The 17745-nt window shown below is 35.8% G+C and overlaps 1 protein-coding gene across 2 annotated transcripts in view; it reads right to left on the reverse strand.

Annotated features, from left to right (window-relative positions):
• The window catches only part of DBT (dihydrolipoamide branched chain transacylase E2), a 39733-nt gene that overhangs the window by 20630 nt on the left and 1358 nt on the right, over window positions 1–17745 (reverse strand). The window contains exons 2-4 of one of the 2 annotated variants that reach the window (XM_069478283.1): window positions 13526–13649; window positions 9480–9555; window positions 2201–2382 (exon numbers count right to left, since the gene is read on the reverse strand). In XM_069478283.1, the coding sequence (XP_069334384.1) occupies window positions 2201–2382; window positions 9480–9555; window positions 13526–13649 (382 nt within the window). The remainder of the gene's footprint in view (window positions 1–2200; window positions 2383–9479; window positions 9556–13525; window positions 13650–17745) is intronic. The other variant, XM_069478284.1, reaches the window with a different exon arrangement.

A 17745-nucleotide genomic window follows, 5' to 3' on the forward strand; every position in this document is an offset into this window, starting at 1 on the left:
CCATTACTGACTGAAACATCATTATATGGCACATGACTATATACACATACACACAAGGAGGGAGCTGGAAAAATTAGTTTCACCATTTAAAGTGGCTATTAAAGCAACTCCTTATTTTGAGAATCAGTAAAAGGAAAGAATTAAGCATTTATTCTGTCTTTCCATCAGGAACTTTATGTATTCCATAGTAACATAGTAAGCCCCAAGTGATGAGAGGAATAATGACAACTAGTAACATTAAAAGAATGACAGAATCCAAAAATCATCATTCTACAACCACTAAAGCAATTATTGATTTAGGAAAGATTTCAAATGCTATTATAAACTACTTATATAGTGCCAAAGTAACACCACATACATAACTTTCAGGTTACAAAGGGAAAAATGTAATTGTACAATGGAGCGGTAAGGGTATCATTGTCCTGATTCAGTGTTTAAACTTAGCATCGTTACAGCAGGTCATCAGAGGTTATGTGTGTCCTGATGTAAAGCAATATGAAGTACACAACATCATCCATGATGTGTTTCAGCCAAAATATTTAACTTGAATCCAGCCTTTAGATCTTACTTCCAGTTTGCAGGAAATATAAGGACTAGAGGGAAAAGCTAACACCATGAAGCAGCAAGACAAATCCAAAAGATTTGATACTCTGCAAAACAAACGGCACTCTCTTTAGGTCAGTGTCATGAAACAAAAGTAGGGGGGGATGAGATAGACTAAAAGACACTTATGGGATGTAACAAGCAGGTGCAATGTGTAGTCCTGTCTTCGATCCTGGTTTGAAAAAAAAAACAATTGAAATTTTAAGGACATTTGGGGCCAATTTAAGAAATTTATTGTCTGGCAATCATATAAAATGAAAATGTATTGTCATGAAAACACAGGTTAACTAAGCAAACAGATTAGATTATAGCATGTACAATATATTATTTTGGTAAAAAATACTTATATGTGTATATATGTCCTAGAAAAATATCTGGAATGATATACACTAATGTGTTAAGAGTATGATTTCTGAGTAGTAGGAATATGTTTTTATTTTCTTACTTTTGGTTTTCTGTATTTTAGAACTTTTTTACAATGTACATATCCTGCTTTTATAATAATAAAAGTTAAATAAATAATAGGAAGCCTTCAATAAGCCATCTTCCAGGTTTTAGAGGCATGTCATAGTGGAAATTTAATTCTGAACAAGCATTCAGGACATCTAAGTTCTAAATTTGACCCTGTCACTGACTATTCAGTGAATTGTCCAGTCTTTCTCGTGGGGTTTAATTTCTTCATCTGTTAAATTGAAATACCTCAAAGAATAAGTGTAAAAAATTTTATAAATTATAAAATGTGATTCTGAAAAAAAGTGATTATAATATTAGTTATTATTATCGTATAGACTGCAGAACTATGTATCAGCCAGCCACTGTGATTCAAATACTCCTTTCAGACTTCTAATTACACAACTAAGATGTCTTTACCTCAGGACTTCCAAGACGGAATGCTGGCCTAGGAGTCATGCCACAGAACCTACTGCTCTTTCAGCCCTCACTGTTTCCTAGAAGACATAACTTTGGTGTATCACAATAATGCTGTAAGGATCCTCTGAGGTAGACAGCTAGCTCTCTGCCACTACTGGGACTGCCCACTGATTTACTTTTCCTCTGTAACATTCTCATAATGAATTCCCTTTTGACAGGACATCTAATGCAGATAAGTCCCACAGTTGCTGCTACTTCTGAATGCTAGTGTCTTCACTTTCATTTTGATTTTCCTTCTTTTCCATTCAAATTTTCTTGAAGAAGTTTGGCTTTTATAACCATCACCAAAGAGTCTTTTTTTATATATTAGTGGTGAACAGAGCAATCCGTTGTGTTAATCTTTGCATACTCAATTTTTGTTCTTGGTGGCCAGTATTTAAAGCCTAAATCTTCAATTAATGAGAGAGGCCATTGCCTCCTCCAACACTAAGGTTTCCAGATCACAGGCCTCCAGATAAATTGTTACGATACATGTTTTTAACATGGTAACTGGCCAAAAGACAATCATGTATCACAGAGAACCTTTTCATTTTTCCTGACCTTGGCTTCTAAACTCCCAATTCAAATTCTGTAAATTATTAAAGTCAAGACATCTTTTAATTGGGACCCATTAACAAAAGGACAGCAGTAATCAATTTGGTAAAATAGATGAACAGATTTATAGTACCTTTTAAAGCTTCCGTTTCTATATCTACCAATGGCTTCCCCACATAGGCAGTATCATCTAGATTATAATAGAGCTTTTTAATGACTCCATCATAACGACTAGTGATGGTAACAGTAGCTTTATCACTTTGTACTTCACAGATGCTATCAAACTGAGACACTGTATCTCCCACTTTTACATACCTAAAAGAAAAGGAGACAAGACACATTTACATAAATAATCATAAATACAGATTATCTTAATGATGTAAATGCCATACTGAGTTAGATCAATAAACATCTAGCCTAGCATTTACTTCCACATGTTGTACAAAGAAATGTTTTAGAAAAGACTATAATGAATTCCAGAGTCTCTTAGATATATCTACAAGTAATAATAAAAATTTTTAAGCCACTCATAGTCTACAAACCAAAAATTTAATTAAAGTTTCAGGTTTTCTGCCTGACCCATCTATTGGGGAAAAAAGTCCTAAAGATGTATTTTTAAAGTGGCATTTCTATTTATTCTCTTATATTAGCCTTTGCCAATCTTTAAGGGATGCCATTATTATTACAATTAAATTTAAAAATGGATGTCCTCAATAAACATCCTTTATAATTTCATGAATTTTAGGTAGGAGTTCCCTCAGTTTTTCTTTCTAGAATTATTTAATTATTTTAGCCTTTCCTTGAATTTAAGTCCCTCTATGCCCTTAATAATTTTAGGTATACTTTACAAGGCTTTTCTAAGTAGTCTCAGCAAACAGGAGGAATGGGACCAAACATAATATACTATATATAATTTTGATTATAATACCAATCTTTTTTTTTTAGGAGTCAGTGTCTTGCTGTGTTGCCCAAGCTAGAGTGCAATGGCACAATCATAGCTCACAGCAACCTCAAACTCCTGGGCTCCAGTGATCCTCCTCCCTAAGCCTCCCATTCAGCTGGGACTACAGGCACATGTCACCACGCCTGGCTAATCTTCCTACTTTTTATAGAAATGGGGTCTCGCTGTTGCTCAGGCTGGTCTCGAACTCCTGAGCTCAAGTGATCCTCCCACCTTAGCATCTCAGAGAGCTAGGATTACAGGCCTGAGCCACAGCACCCAGCCTCATTTTTAATTATGAATTATTATGGGTATATAATACTTATATATATTTATAGGGTACATGTGATGTTTTGATACAGGCATATAATGTGAATTAATCAAAAGAGTAACTGAGGTATCCATCACTTTGGGGATTTATCATTTCTTTTTGTTAGGAACATTCCAATTCCACTCTTTTATTTATTTTTAAGTATATTCTACCTTATTGTTGATTATAACCACTTTGTTGCGCTATCAAACATTGTTCATTCTATCTCACTATCTAACTATATTTTGCATCCTTTAACCACTCCAACCTTATCTCCCTCTCTATGCTACCCTTTCCAGCTTTTGGTAACCATCACTCTACTCTGTGTCTTGATGAGATCAATTATTTTTGTATTTAGTTCCTACATATGAGGGAGAACATGTGAGATTTATCTTTCTATGCTTGGCTTATTTCACTTAACATAATGGTTCTCCAGTTCCATCCATATTGTTGCAAATGGCAAGATTTCATTCCTTTTTATGGCTACATAATACTCTATTGCATATTTCTTTCTTTCTTTTCTTTTTTTTTTTTTTTTTTGAGACAGAGTCTCACTCTGTCACCTGGGCTAGAGCGAAGTGGTGTTATCATAGCTCACCACAACCTCAAACTCCTGGGCTCAAGCGATCTTCCTGCCTTAGCCTCCCGAGTAGCTGGGACTATAGGCGTGGGCCACCACACCGGCTAATGTTTTCTAGCCGTCCTCCCAAAGTGCTAGGATTACAGGCGTGAGCCACTGTGCCGGGCCTTTGTATGAGAAATGTCTATTCAAATCCTCTGCCCATTTTTTAATCAGATTGATTTTTTTCCTATCAGTTACTGGAGCTGCTTATATATTCCAGTTATTGATCCCTTGTCAGATGGGTAGTTTGCAAATATTTTCTCCCAATCTCCCACTCTGTGGGTTGTCTCTTCACTTTGTTGATTGCTTCCTTTGTTGTGCAGAAGCTTTTTAGCTTGATGTGATCCCATACAGCCAATTTTGCCTTGATTGCTTGTGCTTTGCAGGTATTACTCAAGAAGTCCTTGCTCAGACCAATGTCCTGAAGTATTACTGCAATGTTTTCTTTTAGCAGTTTTATAGTTGCAGGTCTTAGATTTAAATCTTTTTTTTTTTTTTTTTTGAAACAGCATCTCACTCTGTTGGCCCAGCTAGAGTGCAATGGCATCACCCATAGCTCACTGTAACCTCAAACTCCTGGGCTCCAGTAAACCTCCTGCCTCAGCCTCCTGAGTAGCTGAGACTATAGGCATGTGCCATAATGCCTGGCTAATTTTTCTGTTTTTAGTAGAGGTGGGGTCTTGCTCTTGCTCAGGCTGGTTTCAAACTCCTGAGCTCAAGCAGTCCTCCTGCTTTGGCCTCACAGAGTGCTAGGATAATAGGTGTGAGCCACCATATCCAGCCTTAAATCTTTTATTTGATAAATATTTTAACAAATTTTAATTTGAGTTTTATACATGGCAAGAGATCGGGGTCTAGTTTAATTCTTCTGCATGTGGATATCCAGTTTTCCCAGCACCATTTATTGAAGAGATTGTTCTTTCCCAACTGTATGTTCTTGGCAACTTTGTTGAAGAGAAATTCACTACAGATGTGTGGACTTATTTCTGGGTTCTATAATCTGTTCTGTTGGTCTATGTGTCTGTTTTTATGCCAGTACCATGCCGTTTTGATTACTACAGCTCTGCAGTGTAATTTGAAGTCAATTAATGTGATTCCTCCAGTTTCGTTCTTTTTGCTCAGGATGGCTTTGGCTATTGTGGGTCTTTTGTGGTTCCATATAAATTTTAGGATTATTTTTTCTATTCCTGTGAAAAATGTCCTGATATTTTGATCGGGATTGCATTGAATCTCTAGGTGGCTTTAGGTAGTATGGACATTTTAACAATATTGATTCTTCCAATCCAGTAGCATGGAATATCTTTCCATTTATTTTGTCTTCTTCAATTTCTTTCATCAATGTTTTATAGTTTTCATTATAGAGATCTTTCACTTCTTTGGTTAAGTTTATTCCTAGATATTTTATTTGTGGTTATTATAAATGGGATTATTTTCTTGATTTCTTTGTCAGATTTTTTACTGTGGACATATAGAAATGATACTGATTTTTGTATGTTGATTTTGTATCTACAACTTTACTGAATTTGTTTATCAGTACTAATAGTTTTTTGGTGGAATCTTTAGGTTTCTCTAGATATAAGAGCTTATCTTCTACAAACAAGGATCATTTGACTTTTTCCTTTCCAATTTGGAAGATCTTTATTTCTTTCTCTTGTGTGATTTCTCTAACTAGAGCTTCCAGTACTATGTTGAATAACAGTGGTAAGAGTGGGCATCCTTGTTTTGTTCCAATCTTAAAGAAAAGGCTTTTAGTTTTTCCCCTTTCAGTATGACTAGCTGTGTGTCTGTCAAATACAAGCTTTTATGGTGTTGAGGTAAGTTCCTTCTATATCCAGTTTTTTGAGAGTTTTTATCATGAAGGGATGTTAGATTTTATCAAATGCTTTTTCAGCATCAGTTTAAATGGTCATATGGTTTTTGTCCTTTTTTCTGTTGATATGATGTATCACATTGTTTTGCATTTGTTGAACCATCCTTGCATTTCTGGGATGAATCCCACTTGATCATGATAATCTTTTCAATGTGTTGCTGAATTCAGTTTGCTAGTATTTTGTTGAGGATTTTTGCATCTATGTTCCTCAGAGATATTGGTGTATAGTTTTCTTTTTTTGTTGTGTCTTTGGTTTTGGTATCAGGGTAATACAGGCCTCACAGAAGGAGTTTGGGAGTCTTCCTTGCTCCTTGATTTTTTGGAATAGTTTAAGTAGGATTGGTATTATTTCTTCTTTGAATGCTTGGTAGAATTTAGCAGTGAAGCCATTAGGTCCTGGGCTTTTCATTAATGGGAGACTTTTTATTACTGCATCTATCTTGTTACTTGCTATTGGTTTATTCTGGTTTTGGATTTCTTCCTAGTTCAATTTTGGTAGGTTGCATGTGTGTAGGAATTTATCTATTTCTTCAAAATTTTCTAATTTATTGGCATATAATTACTCATAGTATTCTCTAATGATCCTTTGGATTTCTGCAGTTACCAGTTGTAATATCTGCTTTTTCATCTCTGATTTATTTGAGTCTTTTCTCTTTTTTTCTTAGTCTGGCTAACAGTGTGTCAATTATGTTTATCTTTAAAAAAAAAACAACTTTTTATTTTGTTCATCTTTTATATTTTTTGGTTTCTCCTCTGACCTTTATTATTTCTTTTCTTCTACTAATTTTGGATTTGGTATGATCTTGTTTTTCTAGTTCTTTAAAATACATTGTTAGGTAATTTATTTGAAGCTTTTCTGCTTTTTTGATGTAGGCATTTATTGCTATAAACTTTTCTCTTAGTACTGCTTTTATTGTATTCCATAAGTTTTGATATGTTGTGTTTTCATTTTTATTTGTTTTGAGAAAGTTTTAAATTTCCTTCTTAATCTCTTCATTGACCCACTGGTAATTCAAGAGCATAGGGCTTAATTTCCATGTGTTTGTATAGTTTCCAGTGTTCCTTTTGTTATTGACTTCTAGTTTTATTCCATCATGGTCAGAGAAAATACTTGATATGATTTCAATTATTTTTTTAAATTTTTTAAGACTTGTTTTGTGGCTTAACATATGGTCTACCCTTGAGAATGATCCATGACATGCCAAGGAGAACTTGTATTCTGCAGCTGTTGGAGGAAATGTTCTGTAAATATCTATTAGGTCCTTTTGGTCTATAGCACAGATTAAGTCCAATGTTGCTTTGTTAATTTTCCTTCTGGATGATCTGTCCAATGCTGAAAGTGGTGTGTTGACATCTTCCATGAGTATTGTATTGGGGTATATCTCTCTCTTTAGCTTTATATATCTGGGTGCTCCAGTGTTGAGTACATATATTTAGAACTTATAGCTTCTTGTTGAATAGACTTTTTGTCTCTTTTCACAGTTTTTGTCTTAAAAACTATATTTTATCTGATAGAAATATAGCTCTCCTACTCTTTTATGGTTTCCATTTGCATGGAACACCATTTCCCATCCCTTTATTTTCATTCTATGTGTGTCTTTATAGGTGAAGTAGGTTTCCTGCAGACAACATATAGCTGGGTCCTTTTTTTTCCCCATCCATTCAGCCACTCTATGTCTTTTGGAGTTTGAGGTTGCAGTGGACTATGATAGCACTCTAGCCAGGGTGACAGAGGAAGGCCCTGTCTCACACACTACAAAAATAATAATTTAGATTCAAAGACATAAATAAGTAGAAAGTAAAAGGATGGAAAAAGATATATCATGTAAGCAGTAATCAAAAGAAACCTAGAGTGGCTATTCTAATATCAGACAAAATAGACTTTAAGAAAAGAGCAACATATAAAATCCAAACTTGTTTCAGAACTTTGTCAAAGGTTTTGTGAAATTTAATTATTTTTTCTTTATTCATATGTTTGTTCCTACAAATTCTAAGGATAAATGAGGTTTTATTGACCCTTACATAAAACACATTAACTTCTGTTAAATTATGCTTCCTTACAAATTTGTATCTCAGGCCCCATTTTTTAGAACAGAATTCTGCTCTTTTACATTTTACCAAAAGCCTCACCTTTATTTATTTGTAGATGTTAAGTTAGAGAAAAAACACACAGAATTCAAGAAAGCTCATAATATTTCTCAAAGAACTTCTGATCTTTGAGATCAAATGACCTGTTTCTCGTTAAAAGAGATACTCGAATTTCATTAGGAATGAAATGATTTCCTCTTCCAAGATCCTTAAACCCTGTGCTAAGCATAGGACTGGTTTCATAGAATACAATTTTTCCACGGATGGGGTTAGGGGGTGGGGCAGAGAGGCGTGTCAGTCCACAGCACAGGGGTTGGGGACCACAGCATTAAGAGACAGAGGAGTCTCTACAGAAACCAAGTGAGTTACAGGCAGGACAGCTAATAAGTTTCAAGGTAAGACTCTTCTGATTTGAAGTCCATTGCTTTTTCCACAATCCAACAATGCAACTAGAGACATGACTGTAGGGTATGTTTATGTTATTACAGTTCCCTTCTAACTTACAAAGCAATAATGATAAGAAGTGCAGGAAAACAATGTTCAGGTGGCTGAATCAGACTTTTAAAAGGATCCTTAACAGTATGAAACTATGGTGGAAAAGAATCTGTTTACTCATCTTAACTGCTACTTCTAAATACCTCTAAAACTTAGTTCAGTACCCAGGGGTGTTTCTTTTTCTTCTAGAAGGTGAAAGAAAGAAAAGGGGTAGAGGATGACTAAGGCAGTATAGATAGACAGTTTTTAATTTTTGTTTTAGGCCCTTTTTTTGATAATTTTTTAAGGTTCAAAACTTATTTTTTGATTTGTGCCTTTTGGTACAATATTTTAACCTTTTCTAAACATAAAAGCAAACTGTATCAGGTAATGGTGAGTCAACATACTTACATTCTTACTGAAGTCATTTTCAGTATGGTAAACAGAACTTAGACTACCTGATGGTTTTTAAATAATTTGGAAGGATATTTTGAATTCATACATCAAATACTTTTAAAAACACATCTCATATCAATTATTAACTTTCAAAGGTGATCTTTTTTTAAGAGATGAGGTCTCACTCTGTTGCCCAGGTTGGAGTACAGCAGTGTAATCATAGCTCATTGCAACTTCGAACTCCTGAGCTCAAGCAATACTCCTGCCACAGCCTCCAAGTAGCTGAGGACTAGAGGCAAGCGTCACCACACCCAGCTAATTTTTTTATTTTTTGTAAAGACAGGTTCTCACTTTGTTGCCCAGGCTGATCTCAAACTCCTGACCCTAAGCAATCCTCAGGCCTTCCAAATTGCTGGAAGTATAGGTATGGGATACCGCAACCGGCCAATTTCTCCTTTTTAGCTAAAGTTAGAGGTGGGTAATAAAATAATTTTTTTAAAAAAGGGAAAAATATCTTTAATAAATCTCAAATAAAATTCCTTGATATATGATAAATTCCAGCATATTGTCAACACAAAGTAATTCTACCTTATTGCTTTAAAAAAAAGCATTATATTTTATATAAAGAAGTTTCCCAATTTAAATTGATTCCTACTTATTTGTATTCAAATTATTTTTATAATTACTTAAATTTTTTTTCAGATTAACTTACCATTCTTTAACAGTTACTTCTCTAATCCCTTCTCCAATGTCTGACAGTTTGAACTGAACAACTTGTCCATGTAAGGCTTCAAAGACAAAGAGAAATGATCTCATTAAAAATGTAATGTATTACCAACAAATGCTTTTACATCTAAAATTAGAAAATGTTCACAAAGGCAGAAATTGTTCCACCTTACAGACAGAAAAACAGCATTTTATAACTTTTAAAAGCATAACCATTATTCATAAACATCAAAGGTTTAAATAAATTATTCCACAGACCTACTGACACTGCCACAGAATTTACATTTTCCCACTTCCAAAATAATGCCTTTTACAGGGCAATAAAAAGTCCTACTAACAAATTAATTGAGATTTTGAAACAATAATAATGAACAGAAAATGAAACAAAGATATCATACAAAGACAGACCCAGCTGGATCTTTGTTTTGTTATGAAACTACAATAATCATAAACAGACTGCCCTCAGATCTCTTTTGACTTCATGTAACTATTATCATTCTTAGTGGCTAAAAATCAGGCACTTCTATATCTAAAGGATTTGATGGAAAATTCTTATTTGCCCAAACTATGTTCTGCCAACTTATCCCTAAGTCTTCTCTTTCCTCTTTCCATTTTCTGCCCCTTTTCAAATTTCTACCTGCCCCCTCCCCCCCACACCCCTTTTTATAGAGATAAGGTCTCACTGTGTTGCCCAGGCTGGAGTACAGTGGCTGTTCACAGGCACGACAGTAGTGCACAGCAGCTTCGTACTCCTGGGCTCAAGTGATACTCCTGCCTTAGCTTCCTGAGTAGCTGAGACTATAGGTGTGTACCACCGTGCTCAGCTTCTATCCCCCTTTTATAACACTTCGATGATAATGATACTGGATGGTAATTATTTCTAAAAGAGAAAGTATTTCTGGTCAATAGCACATATGGACCCTCTCACTTTTCCAGGTTAACAGGTTACTCTGAACCTATTCAGGAGTGCTCCTCCATCTTTAAACTGCTTAAGGTTATAAAATTTTCTTTAATAAATATGAAGAGTTTAAGTAGTAAAGAAATACAAAATACATTTTGGACACGGAGTTATTAGGTACCTCTTTTTTTTTTTTTTAAATTTCATCTTATTGTTATGGGGGATACAGAATTGCAGGTTACATACGTTGCCCATGTACCGTCTTTCCCCCCAAGTCAGAGCTCCAGGCGTGTCTGTTCCCCAGGTAGTGCGCGTTGCACCCATCATGTAGGTATATATCCCTCCCTTCCCCAACCCCCCCTTCCCGAGTCAGCACCTTCAAGCATTTAGGTACCTCTTATTTCCTCTCTAGTAAGTTGGGCCTCTCACAGCCTGCTGCTGAGAGTATAAACTGGTACCTTTCTGAAAAGTAGTTTGGCATTAAATATCAAAAGCCTTAAAAAAATTTTTTTTATGTCAATATCTTTGACAATAAGTAATTCCACTTTGCTTAAGAATGGATACTGGTCAGGCATGATGGCTCATGCCTGTAATCCCAGCACTTTGGGAGGCCAAGGCTGGAAGATTGCTTGGGGCCAGGAGTTTGAGACCAGCCTGGGCAATATAGTGAGACCCTATGTCTATAAAAAATTTTAAAAATTAGCCAGGTGTGGTGGAGCATGCCTCTAGTCCCAGTTACTCGGGAGGCTGAGGCAGTAGGATTGCTTGAGCCCAGGAGTTCGAGAATGCAGTGAACTATGATGGTGCCACTGCACTCCAGCCTGGGCAACAGAGCAGGACCCTATCTCCCAAACAAAGAAAAGAAAATGTGATAGTGCCCAGCATGGTTAAAGAATGACAAACATTTCTGTGTGGCTAAAGATAGGGTTTTTGGCAAGAAATTACCCCAGATTTAAAAAGGCTTTGTATTCCATGCTGAAGTATTTGGACTTTATCCTAAAGGTGATGAGGAGCCAGTGGTAAATTAATATGGTCATAAATTCTTTGCAGCTGCTGCCATCAAGAAGGAGAGGCTATTTTACAACTTCTGAAAGCTATACTGCCCTGTGACTTGCGTTGACTGATAGAATATAGCAGAAGTGAAGCCGTGCAAATTCAATTTCTACCTTCTCCCTTTTGGAATGCTGCCCTAAGATCCCCAAGTAAGGAAGCTGATTTAGTCTACTGCAAGGGGAGAGGCCATGTGGAGGAAAAATGAGATGCCCCAGCCAAAAACCAGCACCAATTGTCACACCTATGAGTGGACCTTCCAGCCCAGAAGATCCTCTAGCTGAATACACCCACGTTCATGAGCCCAGGTGAAACCTGCAGAGGAACCAGGGTTAATTATAACCTGAGAAATAATCAATCACTGTTGCTTTAAGCCACTAAGTTGTGGGGGTGGTTTGTTATTCAACAATAACTAACTAATACGGAGTCCTATCCACAACATCAGATCTGTGACTTTAGGTCTGTAATTTTAGAAAAAAATCTCTCTGGCAGGTGGATGAGTTTACGGAAGGGATGGCAGAGGCAAAACAAGGCAGGGAAAGCAAGAGGTTCCTGTGGGCAAGAAATTAAGTATGGGATTTATATGTTTATAAATTTTTCAAAGCTGAAAAGGAGAAGACAGAGTTAAGAGACATATAAGATGTAAAATTGATAGGTTTTGGTAATCAGTTTGATGTAAGACAAGAGTCAGGATGACTTAGAGTTTCTAGCTTAACTATTTACTGAGTTAGGGACTATAGGAAGAAGAGGTTTATAGGAACACAGGAAGGAGAGATTTGTAGAAGACTGAGTTTGGGGAGTTTGAATTATATAATTATATTTATATGTGGGAACACGGGCATGTGCCACCACACCCAGCTAATTTTTTCTACTTTTAGTAGAGATGATGCCTTGCTTTTACTCAGGCTAGTCTCAAACTCCTGAGCTCAAGTGATCCTCCTGCTTCAGCCTCCCAGAATGGTAGGATTATAAGCGTGAGCCACTGCACCCAGCTGACATATTCTAATATATTTAATCCACCCAAGTATAAGGATCTTTGTTTTGTTTTCTGATATATCTCAAGCACTTAGAGCAGTGCCTTGGCACACAGCAGGTAATCAGTAAATATTTGTGTTGAATGAATGAATTCTCACAATACAATGAGTTAAATACTAAGATTACTCTCATTTTCCAGATGATGAAACTGAGAGAAATTACATAACTTGCTCAAAGTTATACCACTAGTAATTGGTAGACCAGGAGCCCAAGTAGCCTGGAGTTGGTAGATCCAGGAACCCAAAGCTCATGATAAGTATTTAAAGACTGGAGCAGGAAATAGGAGTTTCTGCTTCAATGGCCTCTATTTTCTCTGGGAAGTAACAAAAGAAGATCAACTTTAGAGAATAGAAATTAAAAAAAAGTGGTGAAGATAAGGTTTACATATCTTAGGCTATTGTGGAAGTTGACATATAGGAAGTATGGAAGACTAATTGAACTCAAGGGTGGGGACTGCCTGGAATTCTCCTATTTTTCATTGTCAGCACAGACTAAGACTTTTGAGGGAAAAGTAAGTAAATGGTAAAAGCCAGGGAACTTTCTAGTTAGGAGCACATCATGCTCGTTTCATCATGCCATGTTAACATGACAGATGAAGTGTATCACCCAACAAACAATACTACAGTGAGTATAAGGACACAAAGATACTTCTATTAAATCAATAATTTACCTTGACTCAAGAGTGATACCAATGCTGACTATTGCACTCAGATGAATACAGAATAGATGACCTAGCACAAACCATCCTTAACATTACGGAGACACAGTATTAAGGAAAGTATATGAAAGGTGGGGTGAGAAAAAAGAAGACGGGAAATGCACAGATGTGGGGAGAGTGAGTGGGGAGGGTCAGGCTAGAGATACAAAGTCAACTTTGTTTTTTACTTTAAGTCTTCAATCAGGCAGTTCTGCCTGTGGACTGGCCAGGAGCAGGACGCACCCCAAAAAAATTAAAAAAAAAAAAAGTCTTCAACCAATTACTGAAAAAGAAATTACTGAATAAAATACAAAACATTATCTTATATATGCTATTTTGAGATCATACTTACCAGCAGTCGTTTTCAACAAGTGACGTGGATGGCTATACTTGAATGAAGGATAACCGAAGAAACACACATAATTTGGCTTCAAAACATGAACATTACTACATGTTTGAAAATATCGAACACAAATCTACAGATGAGAAAAAAGTAAATGCATTTATAAATGGTCTTAATAACTTATCTCTTTAAGTATAAGCTGAATTTCAATTCTATTCTGAAAGTAGAATAACCAGTATCACAAGATAAATATGAAATTACCTAGGCAGAAGCCAGAGTACTTGGCTACAGTGACAATGAATTTTATGAAGACTGGTTATTTTCTTAATTATTTTTGTCTAAGCAATCAAAGGAACTCAAATTCTAGCACACAGAAAACATTTTGTTATTCTTTGTTTAGTAATATTATATCCTTAGGTTTAGAGTTATTAATAGGATTATGATCCTTGTCTAAAATTCCTTCTGAAAGAAGGAAATTTTAACAATATATTCTGTATAAATACATCAGACTGTAGATATACTTAAGTCATTAGACTTCCTGAAATAAAACCACTCCAGGGTTCTAAAGTAATAGTTAGCATATAAAGGCACTGAACAAAATGCATAAAGTACCTGAGAATACATCTTTGAAACTTTTTAATGTATGTAGAAGATAATCACTTTTACTTTTTAAAAAAAAAAAATTACATCATGTACATTAGTATGATTAGCTCTTAAAATTTAAGTTATGTTATAATACACATTATGTTATATATGGTAGTCATGTTTTAATACATATCTATAAACAAAAATTTTGTTATTTTTTTCTGATAGCAAATAATATAAAATAAAAGTTTAGTTTACTGACAGGAACAATACATTTAAACTCTCAAGTGATTTTTCACTTTAATTTCCAAACTGTTACTGATTTCTGAAGGCAAAGAAAAACTGAAGATCCCTTTCCTAAAATATGAATAATCTTAAATCATGCATCTTAGCTATACTTTAAAGAGATCATCCTAAGCTGTGCAAAGTGGCTCACTCCTATAATCCTAGTACTTTGGGAGGCCAAGGTGGGAGGATGGCTTGAGCCCAGGATTTGAGACCAGCCTGGGCAATAGCGAGACCCCCATCTCTACAAAAAACAACAACAAAAAAATTAAGCTGGGCCTTGGATAATAAGTATAAAAAATAAAAGAGTAGAAGTACACTTTTAAGGCAGAGGAAATGGCATATATAAAGGGACTGCCGCAGGAATTTGCTTGGCATGTCTTCTGGGACAGTGAGCATGTTGATTTGGCTTGATCAAATATATAAAAAAGAGCAGTGGAAATAGCTCAAGGACAAAATTGTTGATGATTATAATGTCAGGATAAGGAGTTTGAACTCATACATTCTGGGTTATTGAAGAAAAAGGATTAGAAAATTAATCTAGTAGTAGTTTATTGAATAGATTACAAGCTAAGTCTGGAAAGGAAAGAAGTCAAGAAACTATTACAGTCATTTCCCCTCACCTGCTGTATCTGCAGGTGATGTGTTCAAAGATCCCCAGTAGATGCCTGAAACCTCATATAGTACTGAACCCTACATATACTATGTTTTTTCCTATACATACATACCTATGATAAAGTTTAATTTATAAATTAGGCACAGTTAGATTAACAATAACTAATGATAAAATATTAATAGAACAATTATAACAATATACTGTAATAAAAGGTATGTGAATGTGGTCTCTCTCAAAATATCTTATTGTACTGTATTCACCTATTTTCAGACTGTGGTTGACCACGGGTGACTGACTGTGGATGAGGGGAGAATACTGTACAGTACATGAGACACAAAACAACAGGCTCCTGACTGAGGTATTTAACAGCAGAAAAAGAAAAAAAGCAAACAAAGTGCAATAGGCATTATGTGATTACAGCCACGAAGAGGCTAAAAACATTGTGAAATTGCTGAATAGATGGATTAAAAAGAAACAGGAGAAAAAAATTTTCAAGTTAGAATTCAAAAATAATTTTCTAGGAAATTAGCATAAAGCTTTAAACTTCCAATTTTAAAAGGCATGCTTATAGAATGACCAGTTTTATGTATTTTATAGTTGAGGCAATTCTGAATTCACCTATGAACAATATTTAAAGACATCTAATTCTATTGGGACCATTGTGTCAATCTGCCTAAGGTGATCCCAAGTTACCCCTAGTTACTTAAGGTAACTATTAATAACACCACTTTCACTCTCAAATATATTTGGTTTGGACAATTATACATATGGTCTAACTACTAACTCAATGATTTGACTAAAATAAGTTTTTCCTTGATTTTTAAACAAAATTCAATATCTACAACCAGAGCACAAAAACACAAAGGGAGATGAAATGGTTTAGCAGATTAGCATAAGGAAAAGAATAATTCAACAGGAAGTTGTTGAGTGCTCAAGTCAGACATTGTGCTGGACTCAAAAATTCAAAGCTAAATAAGATGCAGAATATGACTGCATTCAAGGTTGTAAATTTAAACTGCTTATGCTTTACTACAGGAGGACAGACACAATAGAAAAATGCAGTATGACATGGTTAAGTCAATCAAGAGTCAAATGCATGATGTCCTAGGGAAGTGTAAAACACAACATAAGGTCATCTAAATAATTTACTATAGGTGGCAAGAGCTCTTCTTGGGAAAACTTTTTATAAAAAATGAAAAAACAGACTGGTTCTCATTGAGTCATTCAACAAATATCTCTGAGTACCTACAATGTGCCAGGCACTTGGGATTATATAAAGAACAAAATGGATGCAATTCTTTCTCTTATGGAATGTAGAGTCCGGTGAAAGATAAGGACAAGTAAACAGGTGATTATAACACAGTGCTATAACGAGGGAAGTAGATAGAGTGTGCTAAGGGAACCCAAAGGAAGGGAACCTACCTGGAAAAAGTTATGTTGAAGTGAGTAAGACCTGATGTCTGAGTAGGAGTAATCCAGGAGATGAAGTGTGTTGCCCATAAGGCCATAGGGGGAGTGAGGCAAGAATCTTTAAAGCAGAGGAAATACATGTGCAAAGGTCTGGAGTTGAGAGAGCACAATGTGTGTGCAATTAACTTAAGTTGTTCAATAGAGTTCTAGTGTGGTTTGGTGTGGAGTAAGGGTGGGAGGTATCAGAGTCGGGGTTAGCATGGGTGAGTTTTAGAAAGAAATGAAGCCTGAGAGATTGGAACAGTTCAGAACATAAATTGCCTCATAGTTATCTGAATTTTGGACATTTTGCTGAGGGAAGTTTTAAGCAAGAAAATGACATTATCAAATGTGTCTTATTATATTACCTTGGCTACACTATGTAGAATGGGTTGGAAAGGCACAAGATTAGAGGCAGAAAGTCCAATTAGGATGGACCAGGACACAAACAGTTGAGGGCAGGGTGGAAAAATAGTGACCAGATCTCTTCAGAGAGTTACAGGCTAGAATCAAGAGAAACAGGTTTGAGGGTTCAGTTCTGGACCGTAGAGAGTCTAACGTGCTTTGAGGCCTAATGGCAGACACCTGCAGTGGCCATGTAACACAGTTGTAGCCAGTGAGTCTGGCTTGTTCCACCCTCCTCCTTCCTGCCTTGAACATGGAATAAGAAGTTATAGCAGCCCTCTTGTGACCAGGAGAGAAAGGTCAAATGAGCTGCTAGGAAAATGACTACACTGATAATGATGAGCCACTTAATTGATGCCAGCTGCCAATGTTCTGTATGCATAAATACTTAATTTCCTATTTATTGGTTGGGTTTTTATTACTTGCAGCTGAAAAACACCTCATATACATACAACTGGAGATTTCCAGGACAGAAGAATATATGGGTCTGGAGTAGACCTGGTTGGGAACTTTAGTTACCAGCATAGTTGGTAACTAAATCCAAAAAGTGGATGAGATAACCCAGGAAGTGGGAAAAATGCAGAGGGCCAAAGTCAGAGTCCTTAGAAACAGCAACATTTGAAAGTGGGGTAGGGAAAAAAGATAATGGGATGAAGTGGCTAAAGGTGTAGGAAGAAAAATATTGGGAAGCTGGTATCACAAAAGGCAAGGATGGAGAATTCTCAAAAGAAGAGGCCAATACTTGGTAAGGTGCAGCTGAGAAGAGCCTTCTTTTTTTTTTTTTTTTTTTTTTTTTTTTTTTTTTTGAGACAGAGTCTCACTTTGTTGCCCAGGCTAGAGTGAGTGCCATGGCGTCAGCCTAGCTCACAGCAACCTCAAACTCCTGGGC

The sequence above is a fragment of the Eulemur rufifrons genome, chromosome 8 (genome assembly GCF_041146395.1).
Source record: "Eulemur rufifrons isolate Redbay chromosome 8, OSU_ERuf_1, whole genome shotgun sequence".
NCBI classification, from domain to species: Eukaryota; Metazoa; Chordata; class Mammalia; order Primates; family Lemuridae; genus Eulemur; species Eulemur rufifrons.